Below are 26,354 nucleotides of genomic sequence, written 5' to 3'. Positions count from 1 at the left end.
CTGAATGAATGCTAATCTTATAATTCCTTCCGTTCTACACGTCGTAAGCAGACACAGTTGTCGTTTTAGAGTAGTTGTTGATCGCAAGAGTTCATTGCCACCATAATATCGGGAATTAGTTGGATAGAACACGCTTCAAATTGGTGTGAAATAAAGCAATATTCTGTTACGTGAAAAATGCCGCGCACGTATGAGCATTGCCGCATAAGGCCATATACATTCACTTACACTGTAAAAACTGGACCCACCTTTAAAGGAGGATACAAAAATCACCCTAAAAGGGTGGACCATGATCCACCTTTGTGAGGTGGAGCAATGTTCCTCCTTTTTAGGGTGGGTTATGTCCCACCCTTTTAGGGTGATTTTTGTATCCTCCTTCAAAGGTGGAATCTCTTCCACGTTTCCCCTATCTGGATCCCATCCAAATACTAACCGGATAACCTCGAGCCCTTCATTACAGGTTCTCATACACCGCATATACACCTTACCTCACAAATCCTCATCGCATATTGGCATAAATCATTGATTCACTTTAGCTGCCAACTTTATTTGGGTGTTGATAGTTCAAATGACTAAACTGTACGGATATAAAAAGCGATAAAGCAAACCTGATAACAATAGCCTAGCAATAAGTCTTCGTGGCCATCTCGAGTTGCATAATTACAGTTGACACTCCATTCCGATGCTATTGAACTCAAATCTCATACAGCGCTTGTTTGCCATGTAGGCTAAAATCATATAAGTGCTAGTTAACATCGATGAAAATATTACCTGATCAACTATCAAGTGTGAATAGCTGTCACCAAAAATGGTAGGCATGCAAACCATCCAATCCAATTTTGAGAGTCTGTAAAATATTCAATGTTAGGTCATAAGTTGATCACTGAAAACATATCCGATAACATTAAAGGGTGGCTATCAGAGGTAGTAATTAACGAAGTACTATGTCTGGAAATATTCTTCTACTTCCATTCCTCGATAGTTTTTATGTGTCGAAACTTTGTACTGCGTCGCTACTTGTACTCCAAGTAGTTTAAAGACGTTTTCAAAAGGACTACTTCTACTCGTACTTGAGTAGATATTAGCTTCCCTTTTTAAGAGATGCCATAGGACGTACGGCACTTATCAAATATTTGGCGTTTTCCGCTGAATGAAATATAGAAATGGTAGTATGGAAACAACTTACACATAAGCTTTCTGATGTAATCTGGAACATTTCTTAATTTTGTCAGGCATTGAGCCGAGCTGGACACTTTTTCTGCGATTATTCTTGGTAGATCAACTCAAATCAAATCAATTTTTGTATTTCTTTTTATGTGATAAATAACTTTCGTCTCTCCTAGCAATGCAGCTATTGGATTAAATTGAACCAGCAGCCTTCAATTAGGTAACCTAACAATTCTATCAAGTAGTAACTACAATTTAAAAAAAGTCATATTTGCACACTCCTTCAGAACACCCCACCTTGACTAGACTTGATCGCAGCGGTGCTACAGGATGGATGTTCATTGTTCACCTTCACAGCCATCAGCAGTTGATGTCTTCTCTTCATCTAATAAAGAAATCAAATGACTCAAACGTGAATGCTGATCGCAGGACACAACGGCGTTCAAAAAGGACTTTTGCTGTCAAATTGTACTTGCTACAATTGTTGGGTTAGCTAACGAATTTGACTAAGAACTATATTACTAAATACTTCGGAATATGCCAGGGTAAAAACTATTTTATTCAAATCTAAATTTCTCAATTATAAAATAACTCCGCTTCCACTAGTTGGAATTGGACCATATTCGGTGATCATTGTTTCTACATAGACAACCTGACAATTTCATGGGTTGAAAATAAAATTTTCATATTTTTGTATTTCTTTTTATGTGATAAATAACTTTTGTCTCTCCTAGCAATGCGGCTATTGGATTAAATTGAACCATGCAGCAGCCTTCATTTAGGGAACCTAACAATTCTATCAAGTAGTCACTACAATTTAAAAAAGTCATATTTGCACACTCCTTCAGAACACCCCACCTTGACTAGACTTGATCTCAGCGGTGCTACAGGATGGATGTTCACCTTCACAGCCATCCGCAGTTGATGTCTTCCCTTCATCTAATAAAGAAATCAAATGACTCAAACGTGAATGCTGATCGCAGGACGCAAGGGTGTTCAAAAAGGACTTTTTCTGTCAAATTGTACTTGCTACAATTATTGGGTTACCAAACGAATTTTCAAAAATGACTTTTTTTCAAATTGTACTGGCTACTTGATAAAATTGGTAGGTCACCTTCACACAAATTTTTACACAAGTGGTATTGCTATGTAGAAAAAAAGCTTACTATTCATTTCATTTATTAAAAATATATACAATTTCTTCAGATATTACCGGCTACCACATATTAATGATAGATTGTGTGAAAGAATGATGCAAAACGAATTTGACTTATAATTACATAAAAGAATTAGGAGTTTACCACCGTAAATACTACTTTATGCAAGTCTAAATATACAGGCATAGGCGGGTTTTTCCGCAAAACTTCAAAACATGACCTTAATGGGATGCGAAACAGAACCGTATGGTCTCGTGTAATGCGGCTCCACAACGCATAACCAACTACGCCACGAAGCGAGGCGGCCACACATAGACCGCGAGTTGATATAACCCAATCGCGAAGACGAGAAAAACTTGATGCAAAATTGTACAATTGTACATGCTTTGGTTGCGTCCTTCTAGAGTCCAGCACATATACCTATTGCGAATAAGTACGTGCTGTGAACAGCAACAATGATAACATCTCTCGAACAAGACATCAGTGACCGCTTTGCTCAACTTATGCGATCGATACAATCTAAGTACTGTAGAAAGTTTCACAGAAAGCCGCAGTTTGACGCGGCCGACGATACTAACGAGACCTTACTTGTTGGTTTCGCATCCCCTTAAGGTAATGTTTTCAAGTTTTGAAAAGTGAAGTAAAATTTTTAGGAAAAACCTGCCGGTATACCAATCAGTTTAATGGTAAATTTGGTCTTACCTTCATTGCTGTCGCGTATTGGAACGCTATCCTTGAGGATGCCATTGTCATCGACCTTGGCATACTTGAGATCAACATAATGACCAAATGACCAATGCACTTGATTTTACAATCACTACCGTGCAATACATCTTCAAATACTTGATAAACCGCACTTTCTATCTTTGAAGCATCAGCAACAGAAATAATTCAATCGTGATCTAATAGCTTGACTAGCAATCTCATCATATTGTTATCTGGACTGAAGAAACAAGTTGATTAGAAGATATTTAGAAATTACTGGCATCGGAAAGACATACCGGTACAGAAGTATGTATATGGCGAGCCAATCCAGCGTCTACACAAAATCCAGCGCCAGCATTAACATTTTTTTTCACTGCCGAACTTTTCAGTAATTCAATAACCAATCAGAATCCAACAGTCCGCCAATCATTTCTCACCCAAGTGAATCAGTATGACGTAACAACACTGGCGTTCAAATATTTTTCGCAGCCGAACTTTTCAGTAATTCAACAACCAATCAAAATCCAACAGCCCGCCAATCATTTCTCACCAAAGTGATCTGCCTTCCGCCGGATAAACTCGCCAGTGCAAATCGGTTTATAGTTAATTTGATCTTACCTTCGTTTCTTCAAATACCTCAAATGTATAGTTTTTAAAGCATTACGCTGGTTCAGTAACGTCATACCCACATATTTACGACACAAGTACACATTGCGTTATATTTATATGTTTATGCATAAGACATAACGCAACCACTGTTGATGTTCAACGTTACATTTCGTGGATAACTTGCCCGTCTCAACGCACATATAGACAAAACATATTTAATCCGTCTAAAATTTCATAATATGACACCTAACAAAGATGAATAGAAATTTGTAAAATTTTGCAAGATTTGGATGGGATTCAAATTTAAGATGTTTTTGTAATGGTTTTGGATCTGGACTTACCGATTAGAAATCCCCTCACCGTCATCACGTCATCACGTGCACGGTGAAGTTTTGAGGTGAAACATGAGGTGGAAATACATTTACTCCTATTTGAATAGGTGGATAGTGGCATCCACTCCTTGAAATAGGTGGATCGGACTTTACACCTGTACGAAAAGGTGTAAATGACACTTACACCCCTATTCCACCCAAAAATCCACCTTTATTTTTTACAGTGTACGATTGTCTTATACAGTTGAATGTCACACACATAGTTGGATGCAGTCCATAACACTTCAACAAGATCAGTATCACGAAGGTTGGTCTTATATAAGTTACACGACGCCAGTGCTAAACACTGCAGACATGGGTGTGTAAGTTGGCGCGAGTATACGGTACTCGCGCCTGTAATAACAACATCATACAGACAGTTGAATCATCCGTTTTATATGTTATACGAAGTTACTGTAGACTTCAATGAATAGATGTTGATCATATGCCCATATACTGACGAACCTGTATCGGACATTCGATGTGTAGAACACGTTTCAAATTGATATGAAATGAAGCAACAACAGAAATCGCACGCCTATGAGAAGTGTCAAACAAGGCAATATATTTACTTCCGATGGCCTTGTGCAGTTGCAAATAGAACATTTTGTTAGTTATGTACGATCAATAGTATCTAAAAGATCAGTAACATGGATTTGGACTTATATAACTGGACCAGGCAAAGTCAAATAAACACGAATTACAACGCGCGTTGCCTCTATCGCAGTGGTTCCCAACCTTTTTATCTTAATTCCCCACTTCCGTATTATTGCGAGCCTTCATTCCCCACCTAATATCTGTATATCAACACTTTAGATATGCTACCTCTTATAAAATTTTGCAAGATTTTGCTTAGTAAATACGTGATATTGGGGATTGTTTTAAGATCCCCGGAATTGATAATTACACAGCCGTAAAATGGTAACCGTAAACGCGACTCCGTAATATGTATTCACCCTGGCGCGCAGCCAACAGAAAAAATAGAAGGGGCTTGAAAATTTTCCTAATGTTGCGGGTTTAGCATCAATTTACATACGTAAATGCCTAATAATACATGGGTCAGATAAACTTACTGGTGTTGACGAGCTCATGCGTTTGATATACATATAAGCTGCCGTAAACTTCACTTTCGCATGCGATTTAAAGAACTTGAAACTAAATAAATATCTAATTTCATTTGTAACGGGTCTGGATGTGCTATTAATTAGCGAGGCGCGAGTCCATGATTTCCCTCGAGTGCATGTTCATTGTTCATGCTCAGCAATATGAGCTCTTATTACAACGAATCAGGAAATTTCCACCACTACGTTTCGTGACTGATGATGGTGTACAAATGAATAGAAACAGTTGCTGGACATCATGTGTCGCTATCCAGGTGATTCTTGCGAATCGGAGGCACTGACAACATGAATCGCTTAATTGTGAAGGAGCTAAGAAATATTAGAGATATCGATCGGCATTTCTAAACGAACTTTAATAAAGGAGAACTGTAAAGATTTTTTTCAAAAGTGAATCTATAACCCACCAGAAATCCCGAAATTCCCCACCAGTGGGGAATTCCCCACCGTTTGGGAACCACTGCTCTATCGCGATGACGTAATCAGCGGCGGCCGTGAGTAACACTTATAACGAAAACTTCCCAGTCACGGTGCGCTCGGCTGCGTAAAGATTTCAAGCTCAGTAATGTCTTGTTTGAATGCCGAAATTGATATGTAAGACAACCACGTGGTCATTCACCATGGGAAGGATTATGTATCACGTCACGTGAAAACGAAAAACAAATTTCTCTTTCACTTTTGAGAAATCGCGTAGACCGGTGTCAATATCATCGTCACCTCTCTCGCCTGAGCCTTCCGAGTAGTTCAGTTGGTTAGGCTGCTATTTCCTGATCACCGCGATATATTGGGCGTCGGTTCAAGTCCCGTTGTTCGCGTTTTATGAACTTTTTGGTTGATGCATTAAAATTTGGCCTGGATGCCGACCACGGGAGTAGGGTTAACCAAACATCTTGTACGAATAAATTGAATTCTAATATAGTTTATATACCTCGTCAATCTTTGGATGCTAAAATTGTGTCCCATATGTAATTGGGTAGTGCATCAAATCAATTTGTTTCAACTCTCTGAAGTTTTATATTCTATTCTCTATTTTCTCGGATAATTATAGACGGAGCATATACAGTAACTTACGTAGTTTAACATTCAGAAAACGTAGTTGATCAAGACTGAAAACAGCCGAGTTCGCTATTTTTGCTGTAAAATTTGGTGAGTTCACTAAAAGAAAAGCTCGTTTGGTAACCCTATTTTTGCACGTCTATATTTAACTCTATATTAAGTCCTCGATGGCGAATGCAATGACTTGATCATACCTCGTACTTAGAAAAGACAACTTGACTTAAATTGCGATTTGACTCGTGACTTGACTCAACTTGACTCGAGTCACCTCCAAAAATCGACTGACATGCTTGACTCGAGTCACCTTCGAAAATCGAATAACTTGACTCGACTCGAGTCAAAATTTGCAATGACTTGGGATGAATTGTGACTCGCAGGTATGGTGACTCGATCCCAATACTAATACTGATATCGATGACAGTGATAGATTGATAAAATCGACACCCAATTAGGGTTTCATTAAAAAAACAAAAAACAATTTAAAACAAAGTAAAACAGCTGTCGAACCAACGACGATTTTGAGGTTTGCAGCCACTTTAAATCGTATAAGTCGACTTTATTGGTGAAAATCGTCCGTAGCAGGGTTGTAATAACTCGAGTCATGACTCGACTCGAGTCGCGTTTTTCTGATGACTCAACTTGACTCTAGTCTTTTTCTCAAAATACGGAAATGACTCGACTCGAGTCAATCTGTGTATTCGACCATGCCTCACTCCCCGTAAATTTTCCTAAACTAACATAAGGAGGATTATTTACAGATGTATTTACCTTCAAATTTTTCTTTGCTCGCTTCCCAATAAATAAAAATTGAAACAAATAAAAGTACGCATGATGCATAGAATTGAATCTAACTGTGTTCGTGGGGGCTTTATACAGTTGCGGGATTATTAGGCACGAGTTTTGCGGCCCTAAAGAGACATGCCGCGGGGCAGAGAAAGGTTTTGCAGACACGAAGTGGGATCCTGGAAAGATCGCCGGCGATATAACCTTAGCCGACGATCACGCCAGATGGCCCTGTCATTGCAATCTGAGTTCCACGGTACAACTGCAACCAACAGACGCAAATACTGCCCCATGTGACTAAGTCCAAATTGGGAATCGTGTGCGTCTCCCTAAAGAAAAATAGTCCAACCGAGTGGCACGAACATATAGCTCAAGATTTCTAATTACGTGCCTTCTAAAAGATATTTCAAGACACAGTGTTCCAATATAGCAACAAACAATATATCCATATTGTAAATTATATCCATATTGTAAAAACTGTTTCCCGAAGCAAGCTCTCAAGTGGATATTTCCTTTCAATTTTATCGGCTATAATTTGTCTGTCGCAAGGTCTTCACGCAATTTTCAAATACGGAGATGGTTAGTTTTCCCGACTATCCCTACCGTTGCAATTCGCATATGTTTGCACGTTCCCCTTATGGAATATTAAAGCCGCATACGGTAGCCTCTCATGCACTTTGACATTCCGACCTCACCAAACATGGTTTTCTCAGCGAGATTAAGCTTTTGTGCTTAAGACACATAAAAGGATCGACCTGGGCCTGTTCAGGTCTTTCACTCAATATTCACGCCATTTTACTAAAAAAATTATTTTCGACTTGACAAACAAAATTTCCCAAAAGTATAATTGAGAGAATTTTGACATCAGAGGATGTTGAAGTACAAATGGATGTCGTAAACAAATAACCACATCGCCAAGTAGTGCAAATCAACAAAAGCTGTTCGAGTAATATGGACAAGTAGAAATACCTTTTTACAGATGACCTCTGGTTTTAGAGGGCGATGTCGCCATATAGGTTTGGAGAGGGAAAGTTAGATGCCACAGCCCACCTCCGTTATTAATCCTCGATTCCTTGAATCCCTCTGACGATATGGTGAAGTCCGGAACGCTCTCAATAAAACTTTCAAATACTTTGATCTCGTAATCCACAGTCGCACATCCAGACGTATTCCTAATACGTATTATCGATAAATCTGAGAAGTAACCTTTTTCCAATGAAGCGTTTCCTATGCGCCAGGTTATATTGTCTTGTACTTGTGATGATGGGTCGCTTTCGTATTGAATATCGAGCAGGGTTACTCGACCGAATACAGAACGCATACCTAGAAAATATAAGATCGCTCCTCAGAATTGGGATGTATCATTAATTTAAAAGGAAGGGTCCAATGTCATCCTATACGACTTACCAACATCGTATGAGGCTGCTGCAATGCTTTAGTCTAGTGGAGTGCAACCTGTATTTGCGGGACTATTAGGAACTGAAATTTTGATACATTTCCACGTTAGGAGACATATAACGTTTCGGGCAACATACAACTCAGTGAATTGCGCTACCAAAAAGAAACCTTGAAATTACATGATTGCCGCATGTTGGCCCAATGTTTCGATATTGATATGTCGAGGCGCCGGATTTACCGGCTTCAAATAGTTCGGACCTGCAGAGAGGAGATCCGCGACGAGATGCGATGAGATCGGCAAAGAAATGCGAATTTGAAATCATGTTCGTCACACGACAGAAAATCGATTTTCTTCCAGTTTGGTCTGGTACGCGTGAGCGATTCCAATATACATTTAGTAGCGTTAATCTTAGCATGACATCGAACCGACTTGTATAACACAGTGATCGAGCCATGTTATCGAGACTACATTTGTGCGGGTGTTACTTAAAGGGGCACTGCGCTCAAAAAATGATGTGGTCTCAAATTGAAGAGTAGAACGAAAAAAAAATTTTGGCCGCAGCCGTTTTCTTCAGAACGCCACCGTAATGGAGCTGCAATTTATTGAAATTTCCAGAGTTGCAGCAGTCGCGGCTCCGGATAATCTCTTAACCCGTAACATGGCACGATGACTTCATCGTCGCATTTGCTCGACGCGATTACGCAGAGGACGAACTTTAGATAGTTGTCAGTCGATGTTATGAATGACTCATGTCTTGCACACCAAGGCGGCGCTCAACGTACGGTGTTAGGTCAGGAGGATTTGTGTCTGGAGCTTGTCACGACTCTATAGTATTTGCCAGTTGAATGATACTGAGATGCCGTTACAGTTGTATATTGATGCAGATACAGCTGTCATTTTCAAGATGTATTATTGACTGCACAGTGCACAACCTTTGGAGTAGTGGTCTTGCGGAAGAGACAGACACATGATATTTTGCATCATTTACCCATGGCATAGCAACTGTCTTGATACGGTCTAGTTTACTTGTTCAAGACACAGATGTATAGATAATCAACACGAAAATTTCATTCTCATCAAAGTTCCAATATTGTTGTGGAATTTTTTGTCGTAACATTGTTGTTCTCAGTTTCACAAACGAATCTTCTGTCTCCATCAGTTCATTCATGCAATTCCTTTGACACGTAGATATCGTAAAATTTGTTAAAATTATTAATGGTATGGAAGAAGATCTTGTTGATGAATTAACTTCTGATGAAGATACAGATGTAGAAGATTTCGATGATATCACGATATTTGGTGAGAGCCTGCCGTATCAATTCGAGCCACAATATTCAGAGGAGGAATTCGCCCGTCTTGTTGCAACTCAAGAAGCACAAACTCATGTCTCTGTAAGTATTGTACCTGTGTTTCTTGAATGCAATTTATCAATCTCATTGTATTGGTCAAAGGAATCGTCAGAAAACCAGAGTCAACTTCGGACACTTGACAACAATGAATGGTGCAGTTGCTTGAACTGTGCATCCATGACAAACCAGAATGAACGCGTCTGCTGCAGGGAAATACAACAAATAATGGAGCTTCTGGGGAATGGAGGGTCGACTTGCATAACAGAACATGACGATTTTCTCGTACATATATATCCCTCCATTCTTGAAACGTTTTTCAAAGTGAACAGGAAAAATTGGAATAATAACAATCAACCACATGGTCCTGGCAGAAGGCTTTCTAACAAGTGGGTCCTAGAACATTTTGTTTGTGTTGTTTAGTATTGGACCTATATGTATGCGACAGGGTCTTGGGACTTATGACATGGTTCCTGGATATAAACGGCAATCTCCTGCATTCTTTACATTTTCTCGCATGCTTTTATATAAATGCCTACACTTTATAAATTGGGAGCATTATACTGTCATATATATGCTGCTATTACTTTTCAGCATTATTTTTATTGCTGCAATATACTTTGATATTTTCCAATTGCAGACTATCGCTTGGTGTCTTATCGACACATACTGGAATGGATTATTGATGGCGACGTTTTGGGTAGCAAAAACAGGATGCCCTTGCCAGCCTGCATCGTGACTGCTATAAGGAAAAAGTACCCTAGTGATGATGGACTGTATGTCGGTTTCAAATGGCCGATAGAAAACGAACTGTGATTGATAACACTGCGGCTATGCTATATAAGTCGAAATCAGTTCTGTTGCTGTATTATTACACAGTGAACTGGAACTGTTTGCATTCTATATTCCACGAATGCCTGCAGTGCCTGATACATCAAGACTACTTTGCTTACTCGTTATTTATTAAAATAAATAATAAAAAAGAAACATCCGAGGACTTTATAGCCAGGGTATTACAACGGGGCAGTCAGGCAGTGTGGAAGAATGAAATTGAGCTATTTAGCTATGCAGCACTGCACCACATTCCATTCAACTTGAAGATAGGGATTAGTAAGTCACGTTCTAGAACGACGTTTTGAAAGTAATTCCTCTTTAGAGGGGGCTGGTTCTGGTGCAATGCTGACTGGATGCACACTTCTTGAAATGTTACTGGGAAAGTTGATGCCAGTGCAATTCTCAGTAGTTCGCCTCAAAAGCTCTCTCGCATAGTGGTTCGTCTTCTTTTCATACATGTTTTTCAAGATCCACTCTTTTGCTGACCGAGAGTAACATTTTTTGTATCGTGGAGCACCTGCTTAAACAAATAAAAAGTAAGTAACTAAGTACCTTGACTTGCAAACATTTCATCTGTACAGCAAACCTGCTCGTGTCACCGCCTGAAATCTACCAACATTCTCATTGTGGTCCAGGACAGCCAATTTGGTTCGTGCAAGCATCGTGTCATAAGTAAAATGAAGACGTTTAGGTGCAAATTTCAATATGACGTTGTGATAAACTTCCAATGATCCTAAAAATGTAAGGTGTGAATTGTAATGATCTGACCATGCTCCGAAAACTGGTGTGCAGATGTGATGAGTCAAAAAATTACCAGTATGTTTGAACAGAGTCATCTGCTCCAAATCCCGGATCAAACTTTTGTTTTCTATCAAAGATTTCAATGCTTTGAAACTAGGAGATCCACATTGCAACCATCTAGTTCTTAGGCACTGATCCCCAGTCAAAGTGCCATGTCAATCCAACATGTCTTAGGGGAAAGAAATGCAGCCTTACTTGACAAGATTCCTCCAAAGATTGATCTTCCTTCAAAACTATAGTCAATTTGTGATCTGTTACGTTCTTGGTTTTATAGAACTTCTTTGTAAGATCCAACGAAGGTACAGCTTCTGTCAATAAATACAAAGGAACATTTTATAAATATACACAAGAGTTTGCTAGAGATGATTGCCACCAACCCTTTTTAAGTCGTCGACGCTTGCTATTTCCTTTATGATGACGAATAAAATCGCTTTTCTTGAAATGCTTACTGCATACAAATATATTTTTCTGCTCTATCTTGGTCGACGAGATTCCTATGGCACTAAACCACTGTCGTCTTAGTGCAATTTCAGAAGGAATTTTATGAAGAGTATGCGATTCGTCATTCCTTTTGACATCACACGATGTAACGGCACAACTTCTCCATGTCATTGCAGCTTGCTATAATGTCAATGTATATTCTATATACTATTACGAAGACTCTGAGTAGAGCAAGACAATAACGTAGACAAGTGCTTTTCAACCTTTTTGAGCTCCATTCGTACTTTTTTTTAAAAACAATTTAATTCGCACCAGCCAGCTGGAATTTATTACACAAAAAGAAAATGAAAAGCTTATCACTTTTTGTATTTGTAGACCTTCCTGTAGGTACAGAGCGTCATTATTTCACATTTAGTGTATCGTATTGCTGATTAATCAAATACTAAAATCACTGCAGTAGAAAAATCACAGATATCGCACTTCCGCTGTTCTCAAGGTCTTCGTTGCTTTTTCTGCGGGTATCGTGCAGTTATTTCTTTCGAAGCTTAAAGGGCGAACCCATGAACAATATTCACTCGCAACAATATCACTTTCCACTAAATCGACGTATTATGTCAACGCTATATGAATGTGTGCCGAAATTCCAATACTTCGCATTCAAATCAACACTGGCATCGCACACTATTTCCTATAATGTAGGGTTATCATATTTTGGATTCGGGAAAGGAGGACGTTCGCACAAGTACGAACCGTCATACAGGTTGAAAAGCACTTTATTCTGTAGCCGTTTTTCAGAGAAACAGTAATTTCTTATCCACAACACGAATACCACCACCACCAGTCAGGGTTCCCCATGAACATGACAAAATTCATGACATTCAAAATTGGTGGTTCGGGTACTGTAGGAAAATTCATCATCCCTAACCAAAATCCAACGGCACGCAAACCTAACCTGAGCCCACAACTCCGCAGCTGACCCTAAAACATATATAATATATTCATTATATTGTAATGTTACTAATCCCCAAGCCATAATTTTAAGATACTCTCAAACCCTCATCTTATGATTCTCCAACCTGAATGCGAAACCAATTATGACCGCTCTGAATTTTGAAATGTTCAGAGGGCACACTAATTGGTGATGGTAATGTTTTATACATAACATAAGAATAGGACATGATCTATTCCTTCCCTCAAGAAATAGAATACACTAGGCCCGATTACTAGAAAAATCTAGTGACTGAATATCGTCCGTGGAACGCCGTATCTACACCACCTTGGCGTGTTAGACATATTTGCTTCAGAACATCGGCTGACTTCTATCTCAAGCTCGTCCTCTGCGTGACTGCGTAATCGCGTCGAGCAAGTGCGACGATGAAGTCATCGTGCCATGTTACGGGTTAAGAGATTATCCGGAGCCGCGACTGCTGCAACTCTGGAAATTTCAATAAATTGCAGCTCCATTACGGTGGCGTTCTGAAGAAAACGGCTGCGGCCAAAATTTTTTTTTCGTTCTACTCTTCAATTTGAGACCACATCATTTTTTGAGCGCAGTGCCCCTTTAATGTGTTACTTATTGGTACAGAGCAAAGTGAACTTGCATACAATCAAAGGCACCTCTCGGTATCGATTAATTAATTACCCGTGGTAAACTTTGTCCAATCTCCGAAATCAGTTCTGTCAATGGCTTCACCCAGTATTTGTGACGCTCTCGCCCGTACCACATATTCAGTGTTTGGCACCAAACCTGTAACACTGTGCGGAGACAATTTGAATGGATGTGACTGTGAAGAATGTGACTGTGTCTTCAACTGTTATGCAAGGTCACCATAAACTCAAATAAGTCGCGCATACCTGAATCCGTAAAAAGTGTTTGAAGTAGTATTCCAAATCTCCACAAACGTTCCGTTGGCGAAATTCAGTTCGATCTCCCACTGAGTCACCCTTGGATTAGAACCGACAAATAGCATTGCCGAGTAGGGTGTGGGTTGTTCCCCCACAATCAATTTTTCTGGGGCAGGGTCTAAATTGTCACAAAACAAAAAGTAATACAATAAATCTCCGTGTCGTATTTGTCATTCGTATTCTACTTCCGGCCCACATAGTATGTAAGTAGGGTTACCATATTTTGGAATCGGGAAAGGAGGACACTTAACCAAATCAGAAAAATTAGCTGATCAAGACTGAAATCATCGGATTTCGCTATTTTTGCTGGAAATTTCTGGAGTTTACTAAAAAAGGGGTCGTCACCGTCGTAGTAACCTGATTTCAATGACCGGATATTCCGGCAGTCATTTGTGAACATACTATCCAAGTTCCTAATTGTACGAATCGTGTATGTGGACGGGTCTATTACGGGGTTCTCTTACGGCCCTTATAAGTAGTGGTAGTAGTGGTAGAAATAGTAGAGCTGAGTATCGTAGACTGGGACGCGCCAGCGCTGCGCTGATGGGTTGCAGGCTCGACTCTGACCTGCAAGCCGCCAATCATAAATCCCATAGTATCGGTCAGGTGTAAAATGGCCATTGAAGTCGAAAGGGCTTCACAGTCACGACAGTATCATCAACTCTGTACCAATGGTATCGCACACGCACAGTATCGTCAAATTCGTTGCCCGGTTGACGATAAAGGATCGTAGTGAATAGTGGAAATTAGCAATCAGCTGTTCACAAACGATGAAAGGGAGTGGGCGGCACCAAATCTATCCGATGGATAATTCACCTAACAATCGTTGACGTTACTATGATAAATTATTAGCTTTGGCTATAATGAATTCGTATTTATTATAATGTCAGTCTCCAATGATCTACGCGAGGGGTGTTCAAAATTTTTACTATTCACGGCCGCCTTGGTATTAGTTGCAATGACATAAGGGGCGTTGGCGTTACGACATCAATTGCAGTACTTCGAATCCCGGTTAGGACCAACTTCAACGTGTTGGAGGTTTATCTGGGCTCCTCGTGGCTACTCTCGCTGCGATTACGGTGCATGAGAAAGACCAAATTGAAGGTGAGTCGAAACCAGAGTCGACAGCACAGACACAATATACGGACGCACGAATAACCAGAGTGACTGATGGTGGGAGAGCGCGAGCATGGAAGTCGTCCGTAAGATGGCAAAAAAGACCGCAAAAGACGCTGATGTTAAATTACCGCGCTGGGCCCAAATGACCTGATAGGCGATGAGCGCCAATATTTTCAATAAAACAACAAACAATAGGGTACGGTCGTTTTCCAACCGACAGTCCGAATGGAGCAGCTGGACGCCAAATATCCATGATAAATTCATTTCAGTATTATTGGACTACAAGATACTGGAAAAACATTCTAGGAAATATAAAACTAAAGATAGGAATAGGACGTGGTATAATTTTGCGGCATATACACCGACTCATGATATATACAGACAAATGATCTGCACATATGCATACCATAATTTTTTAATTAGTTAATTAGTAATTAGTAAAAATAAGCAAAATACACCAACTCATACGGAGATAAATCGCAGTGCTGGCTAATTTAATTCTTTTTTGACTTCCGATGTACCACTTTCAGAGTACGGGAATCTACACTATATTTGCTTGTGTGTATGATTAGGTTCAAATCTGAATTCCTAACATTGAAGTCAATGTTTTGTGGTCAAACTACAGTCTTAAAATTCATTCTTACATGTATGGGCGGTGCAATGCTGCGTAGTCCATGCCATGTTTGCTGATTCTACTCTAACATCGTACAGGGTATCCGGCTTCAAATAAGATATCTGGAATGATAAGATATGATTATGAATCCGACGATATTAATACGTACTTTTGGCTCCTCATTTAGGTGATACTTGGGCCATGGGAAAGATTTTCTTGGTTTGATGTTGAAACCAAACAGGATTGCTATATGCACAAATGTGTTTCATTTTTTCAAACCACAGTCCAAGATACTTAGACTGTGAGAGACTCGCCGATGCAAATCTTTTTGCAGACCCCAAATCATCGAAATATTTGTTTACTCCACCATCATATGTGTATCGGTCAAATTAGATGAAAATGGCATGGTCGTAGCGTATTATAATTACATGACATTGCGTACTGCCATTGTTATTTTATAAACTCCAGAACAAAAATTTCCCATAGTTGTTGTTATTTCGCACCACTCTCGCACCGTGGAGACAGGTCCCTTATGCTGGTACATTATGTCGAATATAATGATATTTCAGGTTCAACACACATGCATTCATAAGTCTGTCGTAATTTCATCGGTCGCGGGCATCATGATCTAGAAGGGCAGGAATCGATTTATTGTGGTAATCAAGTACGCCTTTGCACTTGGTATGGACGAACGTTACTATTGCACAGCAAATGCGAATCGGGTCTTAACAAATGGTCAAAAGAGTGACGTTGATTCAATATTAAACGTAAATGCACCAAAAATTAGAGAAAATGGATGTCGAGCATCAATCTGGTCCTGATCTCCATGCCGTTTCCCCAAAATTCCAGAAACAAAATATGTCGAGCTAAAATGTCGGTAGCTATGGAAAAGAAGTTGGAGGGGCTAAAGTAAGACCAATTGAGAGTGGGAGTGCGCAAAGATGGAATGTCTCCCATGATGGAGAATCAATTGAACATTGCTAAATGCATATGTCGTGGTGCATAACGCAATGAGGGATAAGCTATGTTGTCGTTGTGTCACAATAATAATATGATATTACCACCACAAAATACCTGAACAGGAGTTACGTCGATGTGCAAAGTGAATCCAGTAGTGGATATGTCATGACGAGGTATAACGCTTATGTTGTAAGACGCTGCGTCTGTGATGTCGCCCCATTCCATTCTGATCGACGAGTCGCTTTCGATTGTAATGTTCAGATTGCAAGAGGCTTCTGTCGCATGATCAAAGATATTTTGCTCATTTTCATAAAATTGGCGAATACATAATTCCACTTGTAATTGCCCAAGCCTTTACAATAGTAAGGATAGCGGATGACATACGATGATAATATACACATTGATACTGCCGTTTTAACCCATTGAGTACCAAATCATTTGAATGACAGAAATAATGTTATTTCGGACGACCCATTGTCGCGTTCGACCAACAAGGAATCAAATATTAATCGGTAAAATATGTCAGATAGGTACCATGGAAAGCAGCCTTCGTGCGATATGTCACTTTCCAGCCTTCATTTAGATAAAAGTACGGTAGAATTAGTTGAAATTATTGCTGTACATGACTGATTTTGTAAATTATTGGGTGTTAAACCTGACTTTGACCCATGAGTACATTTGATTTCGGAAAGATGTACAATTCATCATCCAGAGCAGTGCTTCTCATTCTGTCTTCGCGGAGCCCCTTTGGACAGTCACGGACCCACGCGGGCCCCTAAAGTTTTAGTTCACTATTAGCTCTATCATCGTTCAACCGTCATCTGTCCCGTGCAAATATTAACTGTAGGCTATAGTGTTAAACTGCAACAAAATGACCATTCTCGAAAGAAACATCATAGCCTAGGCTACTATTTATATTGAAAGTGGGAAGCCTTTTATTATTTCAAAGCGAATACTGTAACTAACTTTCTTGAAAACGCGGTCATGTCTTCAACATCCGCGAAGTCCATTTGATATGTACGAGGACTACAATGATGGATGGTGGCGAATGTAATTATAACGCTCAACGTATCCGACGACACCTTTGGGTATGATCGCAACATATATGACATCAAAATTGGGAAACAGATTTTTAGTGAGCTTATAATGTCCGCGGCATAGTCATTTCTATCTAGCAGCTCATCTTGAGGTTATTCTGGAATAGTGGTCAAGCATATCGCAGGAGAAAAGGAATTTTCGCAAACAAAATTTTCAAAATCAGCAATATGTTTGCAAGAGTAGGCTATTGACAATATGGAAATTGAAATGACTTTGCACAGTAGAATATTTTATCTCAGACGGCCATTCTGTTTACGTAAGTTATGTAAGTAATCTCCTACTAGTCGTACCTTATGGCTTATTATTGTAAACATGTTTCGACGTTCTCTTTAACATCTGGGCCATTTAACATGCGATGATCTATCGCAATGTCTCTTTGATGAAGCCACACATATACAAAGGAAGAGACAGGATAGTAACATCAGTTTCGAGCATCTTGATGGTTGTATGAAATTTCAATGATCTTTCGCGTAAATAAATTCACGATCCCGTTAACAATGATCGTTCCTTATTGCAAAAATTTAAAGAAACATTAAAGTATTCGTGGGCTCAATCTGAAAAATATCTTGGATTTGTTGTTTTATCAGTGATTGCCAACTAACTACCAAGAAAATTTAACATACCATTAAACTCAAAAGTAACAATTCTGCATTCGTTTTGCACGCAATAAAAATGCCCGACTTTCGGCTGCTGAAAACATGGTAGGGTTATCGTATAGTGGAAACTGAATAAATCGATAGGGTTACTAAGATTTCTTACGTGATTTTATAATTTCATCTCAAAACACATTAAAAAGCACTAGCTGAATAATTAAGAGTAGTGGTTGCTGGTCGCAGCAACAACGACTCGCGGGCTGCATGCGGATCACGATCACGATACATGCGGATCATCCTGCTGCAAAACGGTGATCATAACTTTACGAGTATGATTTACCTGACGCTGTTATTAAAAGCAAAAGGAAGGCCAAACATGTCGCCAGCCGTACTCCTGTCGCTTTTGGTGTGTCGCGCATCGATATTTCCAGACTACACTGTTGTGAAGCGGTATCGAATTAGTGCTGAAATATTCCCTTCAAATAGAAACTGTCTCCAAGTAGGCTCTTATTCGATAGCAATCCGATAGCAATAATTCTCTGTATGACAACCAGTGATACAGCTCAAAAGAAATTACCATTATCAGTGGATTAGTGGATGTAGCGATACTTGATTGTAAGGTTGATATCGAATATTTAAAAAAATATTAATAATATATAATATGATGGGATATTATAACGATAATCCTCACTTCTTCATCTTATCTGCGTAATCAACCTTCCTGTTCTTTTCTTCGTATATTCTAGTACAGTAGTGGGCAAAGTACGGCCCGTAACACCGGCGGCCCGCGAAAGTCTTGAGAAATGTATTATTATTGATAAAATGCGTAAAAATAATTAAATTACTGTGGGCACTTGATTGAACTTTTCTTAATATATTTCACCATGATATGATAAGTTATATTCTTACCATAGTATTTTTTTATTTCATTGATGGTGCGATAGCCCGACCTCGAGGCCCATGCTTTGTGAAAAGTTTCAATTGATGGACATCACATAACGTGAAACTTACATGACTTTATTTGGACCGCGAGTGGAATTCTAGATGTCATTCCGAGCAAGTTTATCACTTTTAAGGCTGTACTTGGTAAAACCGATTCGCGAGTGTGTTAGATTCGTTCTTTGTATGTTTATTTATAATATTTATTCATTGTAGAAGAGTATATTTAAAGTAGGTGTACCATATTTTGGAAACGGAAAAGGAGGACACTTCGACTAAATCAGAAAAGTTAGGTGATCAACACTGAAAACAGCTAACTTCGCTATTTTTGCTGTTAAATTAGGTGACTTGACTAAAAAAACTCGTCACTTTCGATTGCACAACGAATTTCCCGCTCGAACGCTATTAAGTGTCATTAATGCCCATTTTCACTAGAATCTGTCCATTATCTTAGCTTTAAAAGCTGCAAAGGAGGACGAATTGCTCAAATAGAGGACATTTAGGCGTCCTCGGGTGACATTTTCAACAACCTTAAAAAGGAGGACAAATCCTCCTAAAGAAGGACGTATGGTAGACCTTACCCTAATTTAAAAGGAACATGGCTATGAAGCTGTCAGCATTGTGTGACCTGGAGTTCAACGAAAAGTAGGTTACAATAGGCAAATCTATGAACAGATCGCTGCTCAGAGACTCAAGTTTACATACAGTTCTAAGAATCGGGACAATCCGACTCTTCTCCTTGATTTTAGCAATGAGGACGACCACGTTATGAATTCTCGTATAAGTTTCTGACGCGTTTACGTTATCATCAAATCATTGTTTGATTTGTTTTAAATATACAAATACCCATGTCGTGGGTCACTATATAATGAAAAGGCAATATTGAATTTTGGCTTATTACACCAATTTTATATAGTGCGCCCCGCGAATGGATTCAAATGTTGAATGCGGCCCGCGAGCTGGAAAGTTTGCCCACCCCTGTTCTAGTAGATCTGTTGAATAATAACTGTCAATGCTGCTAGTACTGCGTACTCATCAACTCTGACGAGCGAATTCCAGACTGGTAATGCATGACGGTAACCTTGCGTTCAATAATGTATCATTCTGTGCCATGTATATCACTACAGATCAGGGGAGGCAAGTGAGGCAATGCGTCGTCTGTCCTCAGGGTGAGTGAAAGAAAAATGTTAGAATCTTCAACGATCTATGTAGTATTATTGGTATTTTTTCTAAATGTAATAATAAATTGTTCACAAATGACTATAATTTTTCAACATGCACTCAACTCATAGTATTCATGTGCACAGCTCGTGTGTATGTATATCCATTGGTGGTCAAAGTAGTCACTGTCGCTACTCAAGTAGAAGTAGAAGTAAATCCGGAATTTCTATTCAAGTAGAAGTAGGAGTTGCAACTCACAAGTAAGTAAGTAAGTAGGTATTTTACGCCTAAAAAACTGAAAACTGTCAAGTAGAAGTAGAAGTAGTCTAAAATCATAACTACTTAATAAGTAGTGCGAGTTGGCAAAATCAACTTCAAGTACCTAAAAAAGAAGAAGTACATCGTTACTGACCAAATCTGTGTATATCATGAGCCGGTGTATATACCGCAAAAACATCAAGGAGAAAAATATAAACTACGTCCTACGTCCTTGCATAATATTAATTAAATGCTATTGTGGCACTGATCCGGAAAATCCATATATTAATAATGTCGCAGCACCAGAGCTTCCACAAAACCACCAAGGAAGGTGTGAAATACGGCTATGTTACGTACAATGACAGCGCAGTGCAACAAGGCTATATACATGGCTGAAGTATACGAATTGATTTGCCTCGCCGATTGTTGACCTTACAATCGCAGTAGGCCTATACAGTGAAACAATGCGTGTTCGTCTTTGCGAACCAGTGTAGTGTAGAACAACGTTGCGATAAAAAGTATATTCACTCTCGCTAAATCACATAAAACATGTTTGAAAGCTGCATGGTTCGTTAAATTTGTTTGCAACAATGTATAATGAAAGTTTTTATAGATCATCGGCTACATCGTCGCTGTGGTATCAAAGTAACCTAAGTAACTTTGCGTAAAGTTTTTGTTTTCTTTCGGACATATCTTTTCCATGATTAACTTTGAAACATTGTGACTAGCATAAAAATGGCCAATATACAGGCGAAAAATATGAAAGTTTTTCAAAACCTTGATTTTCTATCAAGTTGAATAATTGATCTCAAAAGATTTAATATTGCACATCGGCCTAAGCTACTTTGGTTCCAACGCGACGATATGTAGCCTATGTGCAAGAAATACTCCATGTCCTATGTGATTTTCATGTAAGCATACATATGTGCTTGGCAGCATAAGATTTGCGAGGAGCAGAAAACAATTAAAATAAGATGGGATGACGGATCAAGTATGACGCATACGACATAGATGGTGTCAAAACGGTTGAGGGAAATATAACTTTTCGTACCCCTATAGCTCAGACATGTCCGACTAAATTTGGGCCTATACTGCCGGATTCCGACCTTTAGGTCGCGCCGTCTGGATCAAACAAATTATGTCAATTGAATGTCTTCGCTTTTCAGTCGCATGCTCCATTAACAAATAAAACAACGGGATATGCCAATCATCATTCTTAAAACTCACAATGCTCTATTACGTCACAGAGTTCCTCGTAGTTCTGAGGTCAAGTTCACTAGCAGTCATCCCATGCTGATGAAGTCCAGAGATTTCTAATCATTCATGTTATCTTTCGCACTATGTGCAGTGCATATCTAATAGTTACAACTGTTATAGGCGTCAGTAACTATAGTGGCCTAATTGTTGCCCCATTTGTCACGATATTGCTAACTCTCGGCTGTTACGTTCCACATTCTGATTTCAATTTGAGATAAAGTAGGCCTAATATGGAAATAATATTTTGTCGTAGCTTTAATAAGCTGCAATGCCAATCTTGGTAGTTGATTCTACTATCGTCAGCAATATGTTATTTAGGTTTACCATACCCCCTCTTTTAAGAGGATTTGTCCTCTTTTTTGACTTTATTGAAAGTGCCCTCGAAGGACGCCCTTTTGTCCTCTTTTTTGAGATTTTGTCCTCTTTTTTAAAAATTTAGGTCAGATTTAGAGGAAATTGCGAGTGATATGCCGCAAATTAACGCAGAAGTGAAGCTCCGGCGGGTATTTCGGAGGGGAAAGCGGTGATTTTGGCTCTGAGCGAAAAGAAGACCTTTTTTTTTAGTCATCCACCTGGCAATGCGGAGAGAAAAACGTTATTTTGAGCTCTGAGCGGAAGTGATGACCTTTTTTTCAGTTTTGCATGTCTGAAATTTCTGAAAAAGTGTCCTCTTTTTACATTTCCAAAATATGGTAAGCCTAATGTTATTGACATCGCCTGTGTCTCCGACGACGTTATAGGCTCTTATGGTGGAACAGCCTCCCATGAACGGAAAACTTGCTTTGTGGTTCGTATACGCCTAGAATAGCACATTGGCCATTGTACGAATGACTGGTGGATATATAAGGCATATAACAATATTGCATTGCTGAAATTAGCATGTATATCCTGAAAACAGCAACGCCATGAAGAGGGAAAATATATCACTTATTCCCGTCCTCAAGGGACTTGAAGAAATACCAATAACTGTATGACGCATTTCTTGTATGAATTCTTCGTAGTATTATTTTACGACGCCTTGGAAATCATCTTTTATATTCCACGTAGGAATTTTCATACAAGTATACATGGAATGTTTGCTGCTGCCCTATTTTATTTCCCGGGAACTATTTCCAAAAGGTGCGCCCTGCTTCTGCACAATCAGAAAACATATATTATACACTAGCGCCATGACCAATGACCATGCATATAAACAAGGTAGGAAAACAGTCATAGAGGTCAATACCTGCTTATGTTAAGGCGTCCAACATTCTAAATTGGAGCTTTATCGCATCATCCCTGAACTAAGTCTCCATCAATGAAAAGCATGTTGAAGGAAAGTTCAGCTTCCTGATAATATCGTCTATGAAACCCGAATTCATTCACAGTACACAGCTGAGTGTTCCACTTTTGAATACGGAGCTATATGCCGACTGACTAATATGAATTCCATCAGTAACATTGCCCCCTATGTCCGATTTGAAGTTGTTATGTGATCCTTAACGTCTGATTCTAATATTTAATCAAGTGATATATGGTCCCCCTTAGCAAGTAGAAATCAAAGAAAATAGGTTATGATTAGGATATCTTGATGGACAACATAAAACTATATATTGACCTACCATCTTCAACATCCTCTCATCACGAATATTTATTAGGCCTAGACTGACCATTTTATTCCTAAGTGCAACAAGCTATCTCGGTGCATTTATTTTTCAAGGATTCATTCGAAAAGTCTGGCGCATGCTTTCTCGACGTCAGAGAAGATACTATAATTAAAGCTGAAGCCCGCCAAACCCTATTACAATACCGACTGACGAAGCTCGTTTATTACCTCTCCTCTTGTTCAAGCAAGCATATGAATACAAATTACAATGATAAACACCTTCAAAAAGCAATGGATAAACAACTATTGGCGCCAGAAGGTGACAGATGACAAGTCCCGACTGTGCAACAGGATGAAACGCTGTTCAAATAACATTTTATTTCGCAATATTTTTTACAGGGCATTGTTCAAAAGGGTCAACATACTAGCATACTGTTGACTTGGAATGCACCTTCAATATAATATATTACGAATTCGGCGCGTACGTTTTGTTAGAACGCTCACGAATTGTAAATATCACCTGACATTATGTAGGCTATCAGTGGCCGTTAACTGGGTTCGATTGAATCTCAGGGGTTCGGTTAGTCAGTTTCTTGGGTTCGACGATTTGGTTCACCGAACTCATATGATTCGTGGCGTTACGCATTGCGTCGCCATCACGGAGCAGCAGCTCATCACTTCGTCTCTTTGCCAAATGCTGCAGGTAACGCAGTTCAGTCAGTCGTCAGCCCGATTGAGATGAAAATCCTTGTTTGCTGCTCCATATTTCAGGGATCTACCGTATTTGAGGACGGTAAATATATAAACGAAGTGCAACAACATGTTTGGTCAGAAAATTTAAACCCCCTTGGTCACAAAACAGTCAATACTGAACACCATTACCGCATTGTTTCGAGAAGAGCAAAATGTTTCGGAAGGATGCTACTTTTCATCTTTGAATGTGATTTTGTGATTATTCCTACAACATCACCAGATTATAATTTACATTTTTGAAATTAAATTTTAGATACCAGTTTTATGAAATGTTTACTGCGTTTTGCCACAAATTTTCGAATGAAGCAAATTTCCCATCTCCGTTTAGCTGAATTGGATCAATTACAATAATTCAGTCCAATTACAATTACAATTACAATTACTTCCTTGCGTGTTTCACTTACATTACAATTACAATAAATCACTGCTAAATTATCAAATTAGAATTACATTTACAATTATTTTCAAACATTTAATTAATTGCAATTAGTGTTAAACAAGTAATTGATGCGATAGAGAGATGTTCTTTGACAACCGTAGCGACGTAATGAGTAACAATCTTAAGCTATTCATGTTTCATTCATGATACGTAGAATACCCTTTAATTGAAAAAAAACTCAAACGTATTCCAACTATTCCTAATCATGAATACTGAAAACTACAAACACAGAAAAATGTTTCAAGCGACTGTTAACAATTAAAAGTTTGGGCGACCAACAGCGGTTAGGCTACAGGACAGTCAATTAAATTTAATCAAACGATTAGGCTACTCCGAACTGAGTGAGGATGATGAAATGTAATTGGTAAGGCGTCACGATAATATATGTAAAATTAAAATAAATGCAAAAGGAAAGAACCTCCTGATAACTACGAATTACAACATTTTGGTTCGCATTTACATTTTCACTTGCTTGGAAACTGTTAGATTGCATTTGATGAACATTAAGGTGCTAAAATCTCTGGCTCCAGTAAATTTGCCTAAGATTGGAGTTATGATTGGGATAAAATCTCTGCAAATGCGTGATCAAGTTTGACTAAACCTTGGTTGTAAACTTGAATTTCTTTTTGCAATTATTGAAGCAAGCCTCGTTATTGGTCGGAGATTTCTAAAAAACTCTGACCGTGGTGAGGGAAATGGTTCAGCACAGATTTCAGAAGAGTTTATTTGCTGTTCATTCATTTTTGAAAAATTAAGATTTAGTTTAGCCCACTGGTTCTCTCACTTTTTGGACACGCCCCGGCCCCTTTATCACAGTGAAATATTTTGTGCCCCCTTATCGTCATATAACACCATGAGACCAGAATGTTAGCAATCCTTACAGATGGTGTGATGGTATGGAAAGTTACGACTGTTGACGAGAGAACTCTCCAATATGAAATTCGGACTATACACAGAGCAATGACTATGAAATGGAGGTGAATCGCACCAAGCGCGAAAAAAATTCTGTTTGCCGGAGATTCACGCACCCATTCAGATGCTTTCACGTCACCCAAGGGGAGCACGCCCCCCAGTTTGAGAACTACTAGTTTAGCCTAAATTGTAATTCACAAAGTTTTCTGTTGCTACTGAAGTATGGGAAACAGTTTAACATGGCTGAATTATCTCATTATAACGCGGCACACATGGAACACCGATGTAAATAGGCTAATTATTACAGGTGGTGATTGTGTACTAAGGCAATGCGGCCTCTCGTCGTCATCTTGGTCGGGACCGGATTTTCACCGGTGTGACGAATAAATGATTGATTATTTTATGTTGTGATTGTCAGGTTACCATAACAATGTAATTGAAATCGTAATTGAGCAAAATTTTCATCAAATTACAATTACAATTACACAAAATAGAAATAATTAATTACTATTACAATTACATGAAAAAATCTAATTATTTATTTTCAGCTCAATTACAGATTACAATTGATCTAACTCTGGTGGACATATGAGCACACATCACTTAATAAGCATATAGGCTGAAGTCAATGTTCGATTAGAATTAGGGTTATGAAGTAACATGCTCAAGTGACGCATGCTCAAATGTGCTCAAGCAAAAAATTTTATTCATTACATAATGCCTGCACAAATAACCATATATTTCCTTCATACGCACAATTGCATTAAGATTATATAAATTGCTTCGTTTTCAGTCTCTATCCTGACATTTTATCAAACCTTATTTGCTCTGTACAAACAATATAGAGCTAATTTCTGAAGAGAGCACTCTATCGCGGGGTTTTCGGTTGGATATTTTGCATTCATTCGTACCAATTACACCAAGAAAGGCAATGCACTTACACCAGCCTTGGCCACCGCCGAACACTGTGCGGCC

At 38.9% G+C, this 26,354-nt stretch overlaps 3 protein-coding genes across 3 annotated transcripts in view; 1 reads left to right on the top strand and 2 right to left on the bottom strand.

Annotated features, from left to right (window-relative positions):
* LOC145447919 (uncharacterized) overlaps positions 1-26,354 on the bottom strand; it is a 98,596-nt gene that overhangs the window by 31,893 nt on the left and 40,349 nt on the right. The gene's annotated exons all lie outside the window — the stretch shown is intronic.
* On the bottom strand, positions 6,998-20,172 carry LOC145447925 (uncharacterized). Its single transcript, XM_080326197.1, has 6 exons — positions 18,416-20,172; positions 16,499-16,659; positions 15,456-15,546; positions 13,642-13,810; positions 13,430-13,542; positions 6,998-8,289 (listed from the first exon to the last, which is right to left on the bottom strand). The coding sequence occupies exons 1-6, from the start codon at positions 18,492-18,494 to the stop codon at positions 7,940-7,942; spliced, it is 963 nt and encodes a 320-aa protein (XP_080182323.1). The 5' UTR covers positions 18,495-20,172; the 3' UTR covers positions 6,998-7,939.
* On the top strand, positions 9,032-10,698 carry LOC145447928 (uncharacterized). The gene is made up of 3 exons (XM_080326200.1): positions 9,032-9,756; positions 9,817-10,100; positions 10,352-10,698. Exons 1-3 carry the CDS (start codon positions 9,586-9,588, stop codon positions 10,395-10,397), a joined length of 501 nt encoding a protein of 166 aa, XP_080182326.1. The 5' UTR covers positions 9,032-9,585; the 3' UTR covers positions 10,398-10,698.

This window comes from Botryllus schlosseri, chromosome 10 (assembly GCF_051294905.1).
Source record: "Botryllus schlosseri isolate E-star chromosome 10, Bs_hap1, whole genome shotgun sequence".
In the NCBI taxonomy this organism is placed as follows: domain Eukaryota; kingdom Metazoa; phylum Chordata; class Ascidiacea; order Stolidobranchia; family Styelidae; genus Botryllus; species Botryllus schlosseri.
Note: the sequence above shows the minus strand (reverse complement) of the source record. Positions and strands in the feature narration are given on the sequence as shown.

Bases quoted from the DNA above. Each gene is read 5' to 3' on its own strand.
- LOC145447925 (XM_080326197.1), bottom strand. From the start codon at position 18,494: ATGCGCGACACACCAAAAGCGACAGGAGTACGGCTGGCGACATGTTTG. The intron at 15,547-16,498 runs GTATTTTGTGGT...TTATCATTCCAG, and splicing joins TCGACGTAACTCCTGTTCAG to ATATCTTATTTGAAGCCGGA. The intron at 8,290-13,429 runs GTAATTAATTAA...TATATTTTCTAG, and splicing joins TTGGACAAAGTTTACCACGG to GTATGCGTTCTGTATTCGGT.
- LOC145447928 (XM_080326200.1), top strand. From the start codon at position 9,586: ATGGAAGAAGATCTTGTTGATGAATTAACTTCTGATGAAGATACAGAT. The intron at 9,757-9,816 runs GTAAGTATTGTA...TATTGGTCAAAG, and splicing joins AAGCACAAACTCATGTCTCT to GAATCGTCAGAAAACCAGAG. The intron at 10,101-10,351 runs GTGGGTCCTAGA...TTCCAATTGCAG, and splicing joins GGCAGAAGGCTTTCTAACAA to ACTATCGCTTGGTGTCTTAT.